We start from the raw sequence: 18,283 nt of genomic DNA on the forward strand, positions 1-18,283 counted from the left end.
ATGACTTCTTTGGTGAGTATTTCACTTGGAGAGGGAATGTTGATCTGCTGACTCAGGTAAAAGGAACTTTAACTGAAAGTGCGGTTCTGTGAAAAATGGGATGATTTTGCCTTCTGACCTTGATTCAGAAAACCCATTTAAAAAAAAAGCAAGAATATTTTATCTCTACACCCAGTAGCATAAAGAGTATGTTGTCACAAAAAGATTTGTAGGACAAAGGGAGCCGGGTGGCTAATGGGGCAAGTTAAAAATCCAAGGAAGGAAGGAAGGAAGGAAGGAAGGAAGGAAGGAAGGAAGGAAGGAAGGCGGGCGGGCATGGCAAGACTGTAAAGTGTTCCCACATGCCTTATTTCCTGCGAGATTCCTGCCTTTCCAGCCATTTCTACAGTGACAAATTTGGCAGCCACAGCAGTGGTTGTGGCAGCAGGGGGACCTGGGATGGGAGGGTGCCTGAAGCCTATTTGCTGCTCAGCCTTGCCGTTGGGGACCTATCAGACACGCTGCCTTGCGTTTGCTTCTGCTCCAGTCCATCTCTTCCTGCTTGCCCTAAACATCCTACCTGGATTGCTTTTGCTATGTCTTTGCTGCCTGCCTGCCTTTGCTTTCCGTGCCTCGAACCTCTAGAAGCATCTTTTTTCATGCCTTTCTGTCTACCCTCCTGCCCCTCAAAACAGCATTTTGTCCAGATGCGTACAACTGGAGTGGTGCGCCTACTACAGAAGCACACTTACTGCTCACACATGCACAGTTATGCAGCTCGGAAATATTAGAACTAGGGTATAATGAGAGTCAACATGGCGCAGTGTTTAGAGTGCTGGACTGGGACCCAGGAGGTCTGGGTTCTAGTTCCCACCCATCCATGAAGTTCATGGGTGACTTTGGACCAGTTGCAGACTCTCAGCCTAACCTGTCTAACAGGGTTCTTGCTGTGAGGAAAAAACACCACGGAGGAGGACTATGGAAGCTGCCTTTTTCCAAGATGAAAAAGATATAATATATAAGTATTTATTTATTTATTTATTTATTTAAAGTGTTTATATGCCGTCCCCATTGCTACACAGCCTCAGGACGGCTCACAACACAAATAAATAAAACAAATATAATTACAATTAAAACTTGGAAACACTCCGGCTGCATAATTAAAACTATAAATATTAAAGATTATTAAAATACTGTTTGAATAAAAAGGTCTTGGCCTGGCGCCGAAAAACAAGTAATGATGGCGCCAGATGGACCTCTCTGGGGAGCGCATTCCACAGATGGGGCGCCACCGCAGAGCAGGCCCTCCTCCGGGTACTTTGCTTCCTGATATCTCTTACGGAAGGCTCCCGGAGGAGAGCCCCTGCTGCCGATCTCATATAATCATATAATAAGTATAATAGTTAAAAATGATGATGACCATGTATATTACTTCCATTGTGAAGCACAGAATGAACATTTCCCTTCTCACTCCCTGCCCGCCAAAATTGCATGCTGCTTCTGTGCCCCTTAGAACAAGAACACAACTGCATGACATCCCTGATTTAAAAATAATAATACTCTGAGCATATACAGTTTTGCATTTTAAGCTCGTTTAGTGCATTTGTATACTGCCCTATAGCTAAAGCTCTCAGGCTTAAGCCAGAACACCATCATGAATCCAGATTGCCCTCATCACTTTCTGCCGTCTGGATGGTCATTTGAAGGCTGCCAGGCCCTGAACTTTGTCCCAAGATCTACCACTAGATTAACTACTGGATATGCAGTCTTCTTCCCCAGGATGAGTTTGGAAAAATGTGTGCTGCTTGTTTCCATCTGGAATCTGCTCAGAACAGCACAAATTGGCTGGGAAGTGGTGAAATCACCATGCTGGCTTTCTCCCTCCTCCCTGGAGCAGATGTTCAACTTCAAAGACAGCCTGCTGTTTTTTAAGGGGAGGGAGAAAGGATAAACCACTGTAGAGTTGAAGTTCATAAGGCAATTTTTAATAAAAAGGCAGGACAACCCACTGTTAGAGATCTCTAACACAAGTGAGGGGCTACTAGGAAAGCCTGTTCATGCAGAGTAATCTTTCATCAGTTAACAGCACCCAGATCTAAAATAGGCATCTTATCAGAAGAGAAGTTAGAAGACTCAGTCCAGTGTTACATGAGGAAAAGAGGCTTAAAGGAGGTTGGGGTGGAAACTCAGGAAACCATCCTGGCCGTAAAGGTTTTATGTCAGTTCCGAATGTGTGAGAAAGAACACTTAACAGAAATGTCTCAGTGCTGATCTCCACGTGTGTCTCGGTATCTTCCTAGGTCACTGCAGATTATGTAATCTTCCATGATGCGCCAGTTCCAAGGCACGGAGAGGACAATGATGAGTGTATCTGCAGCGTAGAACTCCCTGAAACTACCTTCCCAGGACATATGATCGATTATCTGGAAGACATCTACAAGAACCTGACCGTTCTCATTGATAAAGAGACAGAGAAGGTAAGGGGCCACTCCTAGGCATCAGGAGAAACCAAGCTAAAACGATCGTCATCTGAATGCTGCCTTATTCTGCATATTTCAGCAACCTCTGATGCCACAGAGCGGGTGGTGGGCAACCTGCACTTGCAGATCTCTCAAGCTAGTGGAGCCCCATGTCCTGTTTATCCCAGGGCTAAATAAATATTCAAAAATAAGAACAGGAGCATGATAAAGGCCCAGGCAAGCCTCTGGGGAAGACATTTCACAGCCTGAGTGCCACCAGTGAAATGTCCTTCTCCTTAGTAGACACCTGCCTCGCCACACCTGGTGGGGCATGCGGAAAACAAATACATCATTATAAGATGGGGAATACTTGGCTCAACAAAACTGAAAGTGAGAAAGATCTTGGAACTGTTGTAGCTTCAAAGCTGAATACTAGTCAATGATGTTATGTGGCTGCAAAAAGGGCAAATGCTAGTTTAGGCTGCATTAATAGAAGTATCACTACCAAATCACATGAAGTACTAGTTTCCCTTTACTCAGCACTGGTTTGGCCTCATCTCATTTGACCTCATTTGGTCTCTGTGTTCAGTGCTGGGCACCAGAGTTTAAGAAAGATGCAGTCAAGCTGGGCAGGTTTCAGAGGAGGGCAACAAAGATGCTCCAGGTACTGGAGACAAAGCCCTATGAGGAATGATTGAAAGAACCGGGCATGGGGAGATATGATAGTACTATACAAGTACCTCAAAGGCTGTCACAAAGAAGAAGGACAAGATCTCTTCTTGATGAACCCGGAATGCAGAACAAGGAATAACAGGCGCAAGTTACAGGGTGACGGGTTCCAGCTGGACATCAGGAAGAACTTCCTGAGTGTTAGAGCAGTATGACAATGGAACCAATTACCTAGGAAGGCTATGGGCTCTGTCTCACTAGAGGCATCCGAGATGCCACCTGACAGTCATCTGGAAGGGATGGTTTAATTTGGAGTCCTGCACTGAGCAGGGACCTGATGTCCTTCTGACCCCTTCCAACTCTACTGTTCTATGATTCTATGAATATCCTATAAAGTGGTACATTCCAGTATCCTTCCTTATGGTTCCTAAAATGGAGCAGTCCTTATCTTCCTGTTGTGGAGAATATGGAGATGCCTTCTTTGGATGTTATTACTTTGTGAGTCCTTGGGCATATCAGAGTTGCTATTCTTTGGGCGATGGGCAGTTCCCCCGTCTCTAGAAGCTAATTCTCTGCATGGAGAGCAGATTGCAACCACCCTGTGCATGCTTGCCAAATGCACTTGCACAAGCGCTAGGGCACCATACCATGTCATGTCCAGCATGCCATTTCCCTGAGTGCAGATGGTGACATTGGTTTTGAACAGTTAAATATAGTAACATTAAAAGAAAATGGTGGGTCCCCTCCCACTAACATTCCCTTTCTGCTTGGCCAGATGCAGTGGCCGAGCTTTCACAGAGATAGCAAATTTGTGTCGCGTCTGTACTACTTGGGATTGCAGATGGAGGTTCTTGTTGCACTGGTCCTCCATCCATGTATGTCCATGCCTGTGTGTGTGCTTCTCTTGTACATAGGAGTACAAAAGTGTACATACTGCAAATGTGTCCTTCATTTCCCTAGTTTGCCCAACTCCATAATGAGATAGACGGATATAATAAAAAGTTGGAAAACGTGACCCATTCTGTAATTCTGATGGAAACAGATGGCATCAAAGATGAAAAGGAATTTCTAGCAGTGACACAAACAATCCAAGATATGAAGAAAAGGGCTGATACTCTGAGTAATCTCCTAAATGGAACTGATTTGGACATTGAAGATTTACTCAACAAGGTAGTGTCATGAGCAAGAACCTTCTTTCTTTTCCTCTTCTTTCAAACTCAGAACAAAACCTTAGAAGCATAGTCCTATGTTAAAACTTCTTTGGTTACATAACAGTATAAATCAAAGATGTCTTCTGCTTAGAGGGGTGTGATAAACAACTGCCCTTGTAGAGTTGAATTCAAGTGGAACCCCCCCCCCCCGACTCTCCCTTAATTATATATTAATATGATAGTTTCAGTAGAGCATGTGACTCTGTTGTCAGGGTGGAGTCATGCTCTGCCTGAGAAACCTCACTGGGTTGCCTTGAATCAGTCAGCACCTTCTTCCTCCCTCCTCCTCCACTTCCTTCTCAGAATCAAATTAATCGATCTGAGCAGCCTGTAGTGAATGAAAAATCGGCCACCTCTCTACAGATAGGTGCAAAATTTTCAGGATAGCAATACAAATATTGACTGAACGTCACAGGTGGGATAGCAAAGATATCCTGGACCCCATTGCCTAGGAGGAGAGCTGTTCTCCAGGAATCCAAGCAGCCACCCTAAGAAAAGAGCCGCTTGTCACCTTTGCTGGAACTATGAAGGAGCCTGAAGCAATGGCTCTGGCTCCATTGACCAGCCTCTCCTAGCCAGATTCCTAGTCTCATCCTGTAGATTCTGTAGACATTGCTGTGAGAATCGAAAGCTTGCTTCCAGAAGTAAAGGCAAAGTCAGAGCAAGGGAGGGGGTGTTGTTTGAACATACATGTTTTGTTCAGGTCAACAACTTGTGTTTCATTCAGGTCAACAATGTCTCCAGTATGGTGTGGCAGCTAGAAACTTTTGACAAGAACAATGTGCTCGCAACCCGTAGGGAAATGGCTATACTTCGGAAACAGCTAGCTGATTGTGAAGAAGCTGCTGTGAACCCCAGCTTTGGTCTACCTTCAGCTGGCCTTACGGGTCCTGAGTATGGTGAGTAGAATCAGAGAATATTAGAGTTGGAAGGGGCCATGAAGGCCATTGAGTCCAAAGCCCTGCTGTTGCAGGACACCACATTACGCCATCCTGCTCAGATGGCTGTCCAGTTTCTTTTTGAATGTCTCTAGTGTGGGAGAGCCCACCACCCCTCTAGGCAGTTGGTTCCACTGTTGTATTGCTCTGACCGTGAGGAAGCTTTTCCTGATGTCCAGCCTGAATCTGGGTTGCTGCAACTTGAATTGATTATTCCGTGTCCTACACTCTGGCATCAGCAAGAAGAGATCTTGACCTTCCTCTTTGTGACAGCCTTTGATGGATTTCGAGAGGGATATCATGTCCCCCCTCAGTCTTCTCAAGGCTGAACATGCCCAGTTCCCTCAGTCTCTCCTCATAGGGCAGAGTAGTTTTGGGGAACTTGCTAATATGGGCTGGAACCAAGGCTCTGTACATAGATTTGCCTGCAAGTTCCATTGCACTGATGGCCAAGCACCTCACTCATTTAACCCAATTTCTTCTCCTCAGTAGTAGTTAATCCTGTAAGTGTACAAATATGGGGGCATTTGACCAGGGGAGCTTTTATGATCACCTAAATCCTGATCTATTGATACCTCTTTCTCACTGAACCAGTTCATCCCCAGTCCATGTTGATGGCAATTAATACAGGAGCAAAAAAAAAAATAAAAAAAAAAAAAAAAAAAGGCAGGGGGAAATGGACTCTCTGGACTGCCTAGGTGTAATTGGTTTATTTCAGAAACTGGCTCTTATAGTAAGTAGCAATTAAATGAAGTAAATAACTTCACACACAAATATCAGTGCTAGAAATCTGCTGCTTTAAAAATCAGTATTTTACAGTGATTTATTAATTGCAATGTATGTGTGAAGTCACTTACTTGGTTTAACGGCTATCTTCTTGAGATTATCCCTGATGGAGTCACAGTCTCCAAAACCCATTGGGCTTGAATTAAACAAATGATACTTTGGCACCTCTGAGAATTTTTGCTTTTCAATGAGCATAGGTGGATTTTGGTAATCAAGGTAACTGCTCCAGGTTTTGGAGGGCTTTTGAGCAAGACACACTGCATGGGCCCCCTCCCTCGGTGAGTCTGTGTTTTCACTATCATTGTAAGCAGCTGAGGTGTGACCTGCTAAGGTGCAGGCTCTGAGCAGGTGCTCAGCCATGCCTTACTCTTGCCTTTGGCCCTGAACAATGGGGTCATTTCAAGTTATACTTCTATAAGTAGGCTTTTGGAAAGGAAACAGATGATGAATAAGCATGTCAATGATAGCATGGAGGAAGCTTTGGGAAGCCTTATACAGAAAAAACATAGCAGGAATAGAAGAGTTCAGGCTGAGCCATGCATAAGTTGGTAGATATAAAAGAAATGGGGTCCATCTTGACTTATCTGGTAGGAATTTTAAACCAGCAGAATGCCTAGCACCGTTACAAAAGGAAAAAAAAATCTAATCAAGACAAGCCATCAATTGCAGCAGAAGTGTAATTTTCCTTTATTATTCCTTAACAGGTAAATGTGAAAACAAATTTTTGGTGAACGTTAGCAAACCATTCATAGTCAAACTTAACTGGCGAGGTTTCAGCTACAGATATGGAGCTTGGGGTAAGGATTTTGCTTTTGGAAACCCAACTCCAGACATGTACTGGGTCGCTCCACTGAACACTGATGAGCGTTTAATGGAGACCTACCGTCTCTACAACAGCTATTCTGACTTGCTTTTGTACAAGAATCAGATAGAAAAAAGCCTTTCTCAATACATTGGGCTCACCTGGAACTATGTCAACTGTGGCCAGGGAAGCGGCCCAATCTTGTTCAATGGCAGCTTTTACTACAACTGCCACAACTCTAGAAACCTGTGTAAGCTGAACATTGCAACCCATGAGCTCCAACGGGTAACATTGGAAGGTGCTGCTTTCAACAACTGGTTCTCCTATGCTGGAGTCAACTGGCAAGACTTTGATTTTGCTGGGGATGAGAAAGGCCTGTGGATCATTTATTCCACAGAAAGTAGCAAGGGAAAAATAATCATTGGGAAGCTAGATCCTAATACTATGAACATGATCCAGAAATGGCAAACCTCACTATTCAAGCCTAATGCGACCAACACATTCATGATCTGTGGGGTGCTGTACGCCCTCAAGAGAGTGAGTGCACACAAAGAAAAGATATTTTATACGTATGACACCAATACAGGCATGGAAGGCACCACAGACATCATGATAGAAAAACTTGCAGAAACATTTCAGAGTGTGAGCTACAACCCCAATGATCACAAGTTATACATGTATAATGATGGCTACCTGGTCACTTACGATGGAATTATCAAATCCAAGCCTCAGACAGAAAGACGGAGTGTGGCCAGCGAGAACACTCAGAATGCCGTTATTCCATTCCGCAATACAGAGTGAAAAGCCAGGCTTGTGTTCAACTCATCTCCTGCCAAATGCTTTTATGAATGTCTAAATAAAAAGCAGGAGCATTGATGGCAGATAAACAGAGTAGTCATGTGAATGTATGTGAGGATGTAGACATGTGGCATAAAACCCACCCATTATGACAGCAAATCTTCTCTATGTGAGGCTTTTAACCCACTGTACTTCTGCTTCCAGATTCTTCGTGCAATTAAAATGAAACTTATGGTTTTCCCTGGGGTTTTGTCTGTCTAATGTTGCATAACACAATTAGGTAGCTTACAGCCTTGTAATAAGCAAAACATTGCCAGGAAATGGCTGCCCAGTCCAGATTTCTGCCAGTCTCTTAATGGGCTAGAAAAGGTCTTTGAATGCTACAAAAGGGGAATTAAGTATCTAAGAGTGTAACTTTACTTCATTAACACATCTGTGTCTTGCCATGACTGGTATTGCTAGCACATCACTCCTAATGGAAATGGATGTGCCTGCACTGAAGTTGGGCCAGGATCTAGAGCTGGGATAAAAGAAGGATCAGTGGTCCTCTTACATCTCTTCCTAGAAGGTACTGGCTCAGCAAACTTGTTAAGTGCTCTGCCCCCACAAAGCAGGGTTCATTAATCACCCACCACCCCTGGCTAGTTTTTATGGAGGCTATTTCAAAAACTTTCTAGGATGAACCTTCAGTGGAATGCATATGCTCTTGGTTCTTGAATTGCCTGACTTGTAGACCATGTCTGCTGCCAAGACAAAAACAGAGGTCAGGATCCTGGAAAATCTCCCCTGAGCTAACTCACATTCCAAACCACAGTCTCTGACTTGGAAAGTTTCATCAGCAATGAGACAGCATGCGGAATATAAATGTTCACTCTGCACTGTTTTATTAACTTCAGCCTGTTGTGCTCATGATTGTGTCACTGTCTGAGGCTAAAAACCCTACCTGTTAAATGCCTTCCTGTTTCATACAGCTTTTATACACACAGGATGCCTGTCAGAGGGAGAAAAAAAAGCATTGCTTTTACTTAGGATTCCTTATGTAAGTTAGGAAGTCAAATACTGATTCTAGATGTAGACAAGTTAAGGAAGGAGAGTGGCACTCTCTCACAAAAAGGGCTGTTGGGGAGAAGCAGCTCAATCTGAACATCAGGGTGGGGGTTCTCTTCGAGAAGTGTATCAGAGTTGCCACTCTGGTTTACTCTTCATTTTTTATTTTTACAAAAAACAACCTCACTGAGGTAGATATGCAGAAAGCAGGATCCTCACAGTTACCATGCCCCACGGAAATAGCCCATGCAACCATTTCCTTACACAACCACCTCTCTCAGTATTGCCCTGTGTAAAGGTTTCCTCAGTGCTTGTTTCAGTGTCAAGACACAAGCGACTGCACATTCTCAATAGCCCCATCTGGATCCTCCTTGTGTAGCATGAAATGGCCTTGCACTTGTGCAGCACTGATCTGATCAGAGACAGACAGGGCTTCTTCAGCAAACCGCTCAGCTACTGCTGCTGCCTTGTCTGGGTAGAACCTCTGGAACATGCGTTTAAGCTGCCACTGTGAGCAGTGTCCCACATACTGCTTTAAATCTACCCGGCCAGGGCGAATCAAGGCTGGATCCAACCTGCAAGGAATGAGAGGAAGATGAGTAAGGCAGCTGAGCAAATCTTCCATTGGGAAATGTTGTTCTCATCTGTTCACAGGGCAGTATTGTACCGTGCTATTCTCTCTAAACTAGAAGGAGCGCAGTCCCACTATGACAGGAGCCCCAACCTTTCCTGGGGTTCTGCAAATCTCTAGTGGTAGATGTATGTGTGCATGAGGGTTAGATACCAACAAGGCATGGCAGGACCAAAGGCAAAGGCAGCGTCAGGAACAGGAAGGAGTCAAGACACCACAGAATTGGAGACAGAAACCTAATTGGGAACTCTAAGCAGTCACCACAGAGAATTATGCAGCTGTGCCAACACTGGGCAGGACTGAGAAGCCTTTTATAAAACCCCCTGTTGCTCCCAGATAGCCTTCATGATTGCACTGGTCCTCCTCTTGCAAAAGCCTACAGATCTGATACTAATCCTGCAAGCAGACCAGTCTGCCTTCTGCATCATGCCACTGGGGGAGCTGCATCCCTTTGCAGAGCCTGAAACTTGTCAGAGGTGTATGCTTCTGATTGATGGTGAGAGTATATTGGGGTTCCTTGGTGGTTGCTGTAGACCTGAAAAGTTGAAGCCAGGAGGTGGGATGCAATGTCTTCCTGCTGCTGCGATTGTGTTGGGGATGGGATGCTACGCCATTCCAGCCTAAGAGGAATTGGTTGGGTCTTTTCCAAAACAACTGACTTTTCCAAAACATTTCAGCTAACAACCTCTGCCTACCACATTTTGTACACTACTGTTCCTACCTGTCCACATAGTTGGTGGTCATAAACACAATCCTGGCTTCAGCGGAAGCAACGCCATCTAGTGCATTGAGAAGGCCACTGAAGGTCAAGCGTCCCATGCCTTGGTACGCACTGGGGTCTGAAAGGAAAACACAGTAAGGCAGAGGCAGTTTGGAGATAGGGATATAGTGTAAGTAAAGACATGGCCAAGGACTGCTCAAACCTTGGGTAAGTGTACAGGCTTCCAGGGGAGAAAAGGTACCAACCCAACTCAACTACAGCTGGCTCAAGTTTTACTACCTGCTTTGTGCTCCCTGCCTGACGTACAATGGCCTGCAAAAGACTAACGAGACATAATGCTGTCAAAATGATAGTACTGTGGATCATTTATGGTCACAGAAAATCATGCCAGGGGGCAGACACAGGAAAATCAAAGCAAAGCAGAAGATATTACCTATGCCCCATCAACACATGCTAGCAGAAAGAGTACCCCCAGGATTTCAGTCTTCTCACCAACAACCTTATCTTCTTTTCTGTGGGCTGGTGAAGAGACTGGTCACTTTTGCCAAGATCTGAAGTGATCATTTGCAGAGTGTTTTGGGAATTAGGTCAGGTGAAGCTAAACTGCAGGTTGCTCACCCGAGCTAGGAAAAAGGTTGCTCTGGAGCACCGACCAGCATGGATTGCTGGCCATGAGGAACCCTTAAGGCCAAGCTCCCATCAGAGTGGCAGAAAAGAGAAGCCTGGAACTGCAGAGTGGGAAGGAGTTGCTTGCCTGTCACTTACTTTCAGCAGCAAGATCCCGACTGACAAAGGCAGCATCCACATCTTCCAGCAGGATGATGCTCTGTTGAGGTGCTACGCTCAGCAGGTGGTTGAGGCGATCATCTGAGAGGCTGCGGTCACTCAGGCTCAGGAGGCAGATGCTGTACTGCAATTCTCCAGCCAGAGCTGTGCTGTGTCAGACAGAGAACCGTATTTTCAGCAAAGGAGGCAGAGAGCTTGTGTTAAGAGAAACAGGCTAATGGCAGAGGACGTTTCTCCTATCCCGGATAACAGGGAACTACCCAAGCTGCTCAGAAAGGTAGGCCCACAAAGTACATCTGTGTTCAGCTTCTGCTCCCACAGTGCACCCATGAACACTGCTGAGAGCAACAGAGAGCGCTGTAATTTCAGCTTGGCTGCAAAGCAGGTGAGGACAAAGGACCAAGCAAGAAGTGAAGGAGATGGGATAGAAGACAACAGCAGGAAGAATGCAAGAGTGAGGTGTGCAGAACCCTTCCTCATCTGCAGCTCACCTATACCTGGAGTGTCTTCTTCCTTTTCTTCTCAGCTGGACAGATACAGGAAGGAATTTCAGCTGGGTGAAAAGAACTTGGGCGGATGGACCATGAGGAGCATTCAGTGCCCCTCACATGTACCCCGCTTTTAATGATAAAACAGGACTCACACCCTGGATGCACAGGGCAAAGAGGGTAGTTCTGTATTTAAACAGGAGGCGCTGCCACCATCATACTGAGTCTGGCCCTTGTCTGTGACTAGGCCAGGGGCCTTGGGATAGCAAGATCAATGTCACTCAGAGCCTCAATAACAAGAAAAGTCAATGGACTAAAGGTGCAACTCAGAGGCTTACAGACATCCAAAGGAGAGTGGGGGGAGCAGCAGAGGCCATCTTTGCCTCCCTGTCTTTCAGCTCTACATTTTCCACTAGACAAGTTTTTCCACCCGACTAGCCGGAGCCTCCCAGGTGGGGAGCAAAGTAGGCTGAAGCAACTGTGGGGTAACTAACATCCTGGCCTCTTTTCTCCTCTCCCTAAAACACCTGTTTTACCCCTCTCCAAGGGTACTTTCCCAACTTTGGGCAGCAGCTTGTACAGTTATTTCTGTGCTGGCTGCAAGGGGGCAGAGAAATGAGGGCAGACTTCTGATTCCCAGCTCTGAGGTAGGAGTACTGTCTCTAACCTCTGATCTGACAATCCAAGAAATTCTAAATCAGTGTGGTCTGAGAAAGTGTGGAAACTTTTGTGATTTTTTAAAATCAAATGACTCCTGCCCCCCACATCCTTATACACTGGCACAGGGTCTTCCTGAGCACTTGCACAAGTAGGTTCGGATCTGGGAGGATGTGTTGGGAGCTGGTTTCCTGATGGGAAAGTTGAAGGCATACTCACATGAAGCTGCTCTTGCCACAGCCTGGAGGCCCATACAGCAGGTATCCTCTCCGATAGGGAATTCCTTTGGATAGAGGCAACAATCAGAAGGCAGCATGCTCGGCTTGCCCCACCTTCCTACATTATCTGAGCTATCATTGCTGCATCGGAATGGACTTAATGCGGGCTTCCTTGACCTGATGCCCTCCAGATGTTTTTGACTACAATTCCCATCAGCCATGCTGCCTAGGGCTGATGGAAGTTATAGCCCAGAACATCTGGAGGCCATCAGACTAGAGAAGGCTGCCTCAATAGTTCTGACCAATGATCCCTTGAGCCCAGTCTCTGATAATGGCTCTTTCCAGATACAGTGGTACCTCAGATCACGAGCACCTCAGTTCACGACCAAATCGGGTCGCAAACAAAAATTTCATGAACATTTTGACTTGGGTCGTGAACTCTGCATGGGGAGATGACCAAGATTGCAGCCATCTCCGCCCCCGCCACCCGAGTGGGGAGATGGCCACAATCGCAGTTGTGTTCGTGCAGGGAAGACGTGCGTGATCATGGGCGCGCTCCTGCAGAAAAGATGGGTGCGATCTCGGTCATCTCCCCCCCAAGCAGTACGATCGTGATTATGCTGGGGGTGGGGGAGATGGCTGAGATCGTGCCCGTCTCCCCCTCCCCCCAGCACGCCGTCTCTCCCCCTCTGCAGTGCACCCGCGATTGAGCCCATCTCTCTCCCCCCTCCCCCCAGCACACCAGGATGACGGGCACGTGCAGGGATGACAGGTGCGGTCACGGTTGTGCTGGGATGGGCGGAGAGATGGCCACGCTTGTGCTCGGGGTGGTGGTGGGGAGATGGCCACAATCTTTGTTTTCCTTTGTCACTCTGCTACACATTTTTCTGATTTAAAAAATGGTTATAAAATGGATTAAACTTATTTATATTGAACCTTATGGGGAAATTTAACTTGGCTCATGACCAATTTGGGTCACGACCAGAGTCCTGGAACAGATTAAGTTCGTGAGCCAAGGTACCACTGTATTATGACAGAAACAGACGAGACAATAGAGTGTTATGGGATAGCAGCCTCTTCCTAGGCATCTTCTTCTATGGGTTTTAAGGTTTAGGGACATCCTGGATGAACAAGAATGCAGTTTTTAATCAGCCTGGCAAAGAGATACTGTACAATATAGTAGTAAATAAATGCCACATTTGATGGATGCTGATGTGTACCAGTAATTAGCTGTGTAGAGGCTAACTGGAACAGCCTCTGCGATGAGAAACTATGGGAGGTTAATTATGGAATAATTCCCAGTGACTGGGACTTGAGGGGTTACATACTGACAGCAAGGAGATTTGACCAGAGTACAGATAAGAACAAAGCATGGATGGGATTACAGGAGCACAGGTGAGGAACCGGGCACTGACAAGATGCAGGGAAGCCCTCAGATGAGACACTACAGCATTAGGGAATGCAAAGAGCAATGCTTTTGTGAGGAAGAATGGGATCAGCTGGCTACAGGCTTGCTACCACCATATGCCCTGATTTAGTCCAGAAAGGAAGGCTGGTTCTGTGAGCAGGTCTGTCCCCCTTTCCCTTCACCTTTAATAAGGCAAAAGGATTCTATCTACAGTCCTTTGTTGATTTCGGATGGAACATCTGGACTGGCTTTGTAGTAAAGGGTGAATAATATAAAATTAATAAAAATAATCTATCAAGTTAATGATAGATTCACACCCTTCCCCCTCTGACCCTTCCTGCTCTACAGTATTCTCTCCTCACAAATCAGAGGCAGCCCAGTGCTCCCCAGTTGTCTGGCTTATCTTGCAGCTCACGTACCTAGGCATTTCAGCTAAATCTTATTTATTTATTTATTTATTTGATTTATATCCTGCCTTTTTCCTACAAAGGGCTCAAGGCAGCTTACATTATTCTCCTCCTCCATCTTATCCCCACAACAACAACCCTGTGGGGTAGGTTGGGCTGAGTGTCTGTGACTGGCCCAAAGTCACCCACTTGGGCCCAGCTCTTTTTCTAATTCAGATTCAGAGTCTGAAATTTTTACTTCGGAATGCTGTATTTTGGGAGAAGTGGGCCCAATTCAGAAACCTTGAGCTGGAAGGGCATCTGACTATCACCTCCCGAAAAAATGCACATACCTCGCTCAATATACCACTTGGGGTTACCGATGAACTCTTTCACATCCTGCACAATCCTCTCGGACACTCCTTTCTCAAGCACCACGGAGGTAAGTGGGCGCTGGCGTCGTGGGAAACCAAATGGTCGCCATTCAGCGCCCATGGCTGTGTACATGACTGTCTTTCCTTCTTGCTGCCTCAAAGCCAATTCTTTGGCTGGAGAGAAAAGCGCAAAGATGTGAAAAACAATTTGCCCTGCAATAATGAGTCACAGATAGGCAATAGGAAGACGAGGAGAAGGGGAAAAAATCTTCATTAGGAAACAACAAAGAAAGGAGAAATGGTACAGAATAGAGTGTGACCGCTTGGACACAGGTACCCAAAGCTCCTGGGTTTCTGATTGTACTCTAAGAAGATTTACAGCCAGGGGGTGCTATTGTACCTTCCTGCAAGATGTTGAAGAAAATTTCTCGTTTGTTGCCAAAGGCTGTGAAGGTGACAGATTCCCAGGGGGTCCCTGTGTGCAGGTCAATCATTTGTTTCTCCCGGTTCCGTTCTATGCGGATCCACTTTCTTTGATACCTGAGAAGCAAAACAAGGAGCACCTGAACATAAACTAGAGGAGGAAAGACATTTGCACAACCTCAGATGCAACTTTATTTATTTTTTATTCCACTTTTCCAGCAAAAAAAGGCACTCAAGGCAATGAAAGTAATAAAACCAAGCTTAAAAATGTAATTAAACCCATCATAAAAACCAATAAAGGAAAAGCAAAAAGTAAAAGCACAAGAAAATAATAAACAGCACTCAACCTACTAGAACTCTTTCAGCAACATACCAGCCACCTGGATCTTATTAAGCTATTTGACAAGGTTACACTTCTTGAAAAAACCTCCTCTATGCTAGTGGATGGACATGAGTCCACAAAGGCTGGGGCAAGTACTTAATCAGGCTTCGTGGTGGCCAGTAGAGCACAATCAAGTCACATGTCGTAATGGAAGCAAGCCTCTTTCATATTTACCACCACAGCCCATACAGTCCCATATATCCATCCAACTGTATGAACAGATTTGTTAGGAGATAAAAGGAGTTTTACAGGAAGAGAGGAAAGGGAAAATTAGTTGTGTGAACTTCCTTCTGTTCAGAAATCCAATCCACATTATTATAAGGATTAGGGGATAGACAAAGGCCATCTAAACTGACCCTGCACAGAATTTGCTTATTTAGTTAAGGCAGCTTTTCCCACCCCAGTGCCTTCCAGATATGTCTGGCTACATATGACTCCCCTCATTCCCAGCCAGCATAACCAATATCTTTTTGTATAATAGGCAACTTATTCTGGGTCCATGTTCATAAGCATATTTGTGATTTTTCTTACATATATGATTTATTATTGAGCTCATACTTGATCTTTGCATATTTATCAATGTAGAAATTGTACATTGTACAAAATAAAACATTTCACAGTGACACATAAGTAGCCATTCCTTTTATTCTGCTGATCTTCCTCACTGGACCAGCAGAAGCATTTGTGAGCTAATATAAGAAGTGCCCTGCATATCTTATTCCTTCCTGCACCACAATAGCCTTCTAAAGACATCACATGGCCTCTCTTACCAAATGAAGTGGTTCCCAGGGCTGGGGATAAAGTCAAACTTGGTGCTGACACGGCCACTCTCATGCTGCAGGTATGACGTCTCCACACTCAGGTGCTGGGTGTGCTTTGCATGATGAGAAATCCAGCTCAGCAGCCAGTGGTAGCTCTTGTCCTTGCTTGGCACTTCCAAAGTGATCATGCAATGCCGCCTGAAAGCTACCATGCCAACCTGGGCCCCCTTACGGGCCAGAGCCAGTGCTGTACCTACACCTACTAAGCCAAAGCCTGCCCCAAAGTATGGATTGTCTTTGAGGGTCAATAGAAAGTCCGAAAAGGGCATGTTTGTGAGTGGTGTAAGGCAAGAACTCCAGCATTAAACAACTGTTCCCAGCGGCTTTTGTGTTGAATACCATACCAAACCCTGAGCAGCAAAAGAAAAAGCAAACAAACTATGAACACTCTCTAATAAACTCAGCAAATGTCTTAGTTGCATGACTGCTTAATTTCATCTAGAGGTGATATATTAATCCACTTCCCATTAGTGACTCCTCCACTCACTGATTTAAGCAAAATAGGATAAATGCATAGCCCTTCCCACTAGAAAGCTAAAGCACAAGTAATTATTGATATAGATACAAGATATAGTCTTACACATTAGGTGGTTTTCCATTTCTGTAATAATGTGAAGGACTGAGACTCTTTTAGCTTGCTTGCATGAAGAAAATAAGAGATGCTCCAAACTGCTTTGAATACAGTGGACAAAATCTAATTACAACAGCTACTACTAAGACTATGCCACTTCCCTATAATATCCAGTAAATTCATATTATCAGCTGTAAGAATTCTTTCAAATTTGAGTTAGATATAAGACTTGCCATATCTTTAAATAAGCAACAACAAAAATCCTGATATACAAATATATGGCAAATTATTTACAAGCAAGCTCCAATGAACAAACTGGAACTTACATTTGATAGAATATTCATAAGCTGTTGCTCTCACCTTCTATCCATCTACTACTTTAAAGAGAGAGAGAGGTCAGATTTTTCTTTCACATTGTAAAATTACTACACTATCATGCTACAAAGTATACATACATGCAAATCCTATAACTATGGAACTTCTAAGACTGGCCATCCATCAAATATATTAGCATGATATTAATGTCCAATATTTCTGAAAGATGATCTCCAAATATCTTCAATGCATTTGGAAGTAGGGGAGGGGCAGCAGGAAGAGAATCATACACATGCTAAATATGGATTACTTGTCAGCAACTAGGTTTTTACAGATCTCTAAAGTTTTTTTCCCCGCCTAAAACTAATGGGGGAAGGAAGAAACCACCTTAGTTTCCCAATCCAAAAGGAAGCCGATCTGGTCTTGCCTTCCTTTCCTCCTTCAGTAAGGAAAACATGGATCTCCAGGTATAGTTGGGCGGCACCTCCCATCAGCTCCAGCTAGCCCAGCCAATTGCGAAAAATGATGGGAGCTGTAGTCCAACAATTTTGGGAGGACCAAATGTTGCCCCCCGTCCAACACTACTCTCCCACAACTTACCATTCTTCAAATATGTTAGACTACCATTCTTATCATTCCCAGCCAAGACGCCTAACTACCACCGGGCAGCTAACCTATCTGGAAAACGCGAAGTTAGGAGACACGTCTCACAGCGTATCATCGCCAGCATACCCTTCCCTTCTAATAGATCGACACAGACAAATAATTTTGCTAAGCTCCGTGCTCTACGAGCTTTACATCTCACCCTCACCTCCAAGAAGCCGCGCTCTAACTTTATTTCACTCTATGCTTGTGAACCAGACCGGAACATGTTTCTACAACTCTATCATTCCCCTAGAGATAGGAAATCTGCCCTTACCCATAACTTAGACCTGAACTGGAATGAAAGCTTCCAATCGTCAGCATAGGAGCAGGGAGGCATCACTCTCATGTCCCTCCGGGATTCTAATATAATAACAACCCTATATGGCTAGGTTGCTGGAATTACCGTAGAAAACAATCTCAACTTTTAAGTCGGAAGAGAGAAATACTGTGATCCACGCGGTTCTATTTTTCGTATCTCTATTATCATTCCTACCCTCAGACACTGAGGCTGAATTTTCCTATGCTCATTACGTGAGCGTGACCTCTTAACTCTACTTCCTGCGCTCTATGGCAACTGAAGGAGTCGGAAGTGTCTCTAGAGCCCTTCTCGGCTGTAACACCAACACAACCTTTTTCCCGCCCGCCCCCCAACTTTTAACGTTGGGTTCTCCAGGCTTGTGAGATCAGTCCTTCAGCCACGCTCTACTTTAAAGTTTCTGGTGGAAATAAGGGGAAGGCGCTCTAGAAACTTTCCTCTATCGTCCCAGA

At 44.9% G+C, this 18,283-nt stretch overlaps 2 protein-coding genes across 7 annotated transcripts; one reads left to right on the top strand and one right to left on the bottom strand.

Moving 5' to 3' along the window:
* On the top strand, positions 1–7,645 carry LOC123027538 (olfactomedin-like). The gene is made up of 5 exons (XM_044438473.1): positions 1–12; positions 2,280–2,456; positions 4,068–4,277; positions 5,046–5,217; positions 6,747–7,645. Exons 1-5 carry the CDS (start codon positions 1–3, stop codon positions 7,643–7,645), a joined length of 1,470 nt encoding a protein of 489 aa, XP_044294408.1.
* On the bottom strand, positions 6,706–17,807 carry LOC123027448 (mitochondrial chaperone BCS1). Of its 6 annotated transcripts, none has more exons than XM_044438335.1 (9): positions 17,790–17,807; positions 16,882–16,932; positions 15,934–16,334; positions 14,759–14,898; positions 14,338–14,532; positions 12,192–12,255; positions 10,807–10,976; positions 10,042–10,159; positions 6,706–9,264 (listed from the first exon to the last, which is right to left on the bottom strand). In XM_044438335.1, the coding sequence occupies exons 3-9, from the start codon at positions 16,251–16,253 to the stop codon at positions 9,012–9,014; spliced, it is 1,260 nt and encodes a 419-aa protein (XP_044294270.1). In that variant the 5' UTR covers positions 16,254–16,334; positions 16,882–16,932; positions 17,790–17,807; the 3' UTR covers positions 6,706–9,011. The 6 variants fall into 6 exon arrangements, with proteins under 6 accessions (XP_044294270.1, XP_044294269.1, XP_044294267.1 ...); XM_044438334.1 differs by lacking the exon at positions 17,790–17,807 and adding an exon at positions 17,471–17,741 and having other exon boundaries at positions 16,882–16,929; XM_044438332.1 differs by lacking the exon at positions 17,790–17,807 and adding an exon at positions 17,471–17,741.
* Positions 17,808–18,283: the final 476 nt, after the last annotated feature.

The sequence above is a fragment of the Varanus komodoensis genome, unplaced genomic scaffold, assembly GCF_004798865.1.
Source record: "Varanus komodoensis strain SLA01 unplaced genomic scaffold, ASM479886v1 scaffold32, whole genome shotgun sequence".
NCBI classification, from domain to species: Eukaryota; Metazoa; Chordata; class Lepidosauria; order Squamata; family Varanidae; genus Varanus; species Varanus komodoensis.

Bases quoted from the DNA above. Each gene is read 5' to 3' on its own strand.
- LOC123027538 (XM_044438473.1), top strand. The intron at 2,457-4,067 runs GTAAGGGGCCAC...TCATTTCCCTAG, and splicing joins TTGATAAAGAGACAGAGAAG to TTTGCCCAACTCCATAATGA. The intron at 5,218-6,746 runs GTGAGTAGAATC...ATTCCTTAACAG, and splicing joins CCTTACGGGTCCTGAGTATG to GTAAATGTGAAAACAAATTT.
- LOC123027448 (XM_044438335.1), bottom strand. From the start codon at position 16,253: ATGCCCTTTTCGGACTTTCTATTGACCCTCAAAGACAATCCATACTTT. The intron at 14,899-15,933 runs GTAAGAGAGGCC...TTTGCTTCTCAG, and splicing joins CCTGGGAACCACTTCATTTG to GTATCAAAGAAAGTGGATCC. The intron at 10,977-12,191 runs GTGAGTATGCCT...TGTCTGACACAG, and splicing joins TGTGGCAAGAGCAGCTTCAT to CACAGCTCTGGCTGGAGAAT.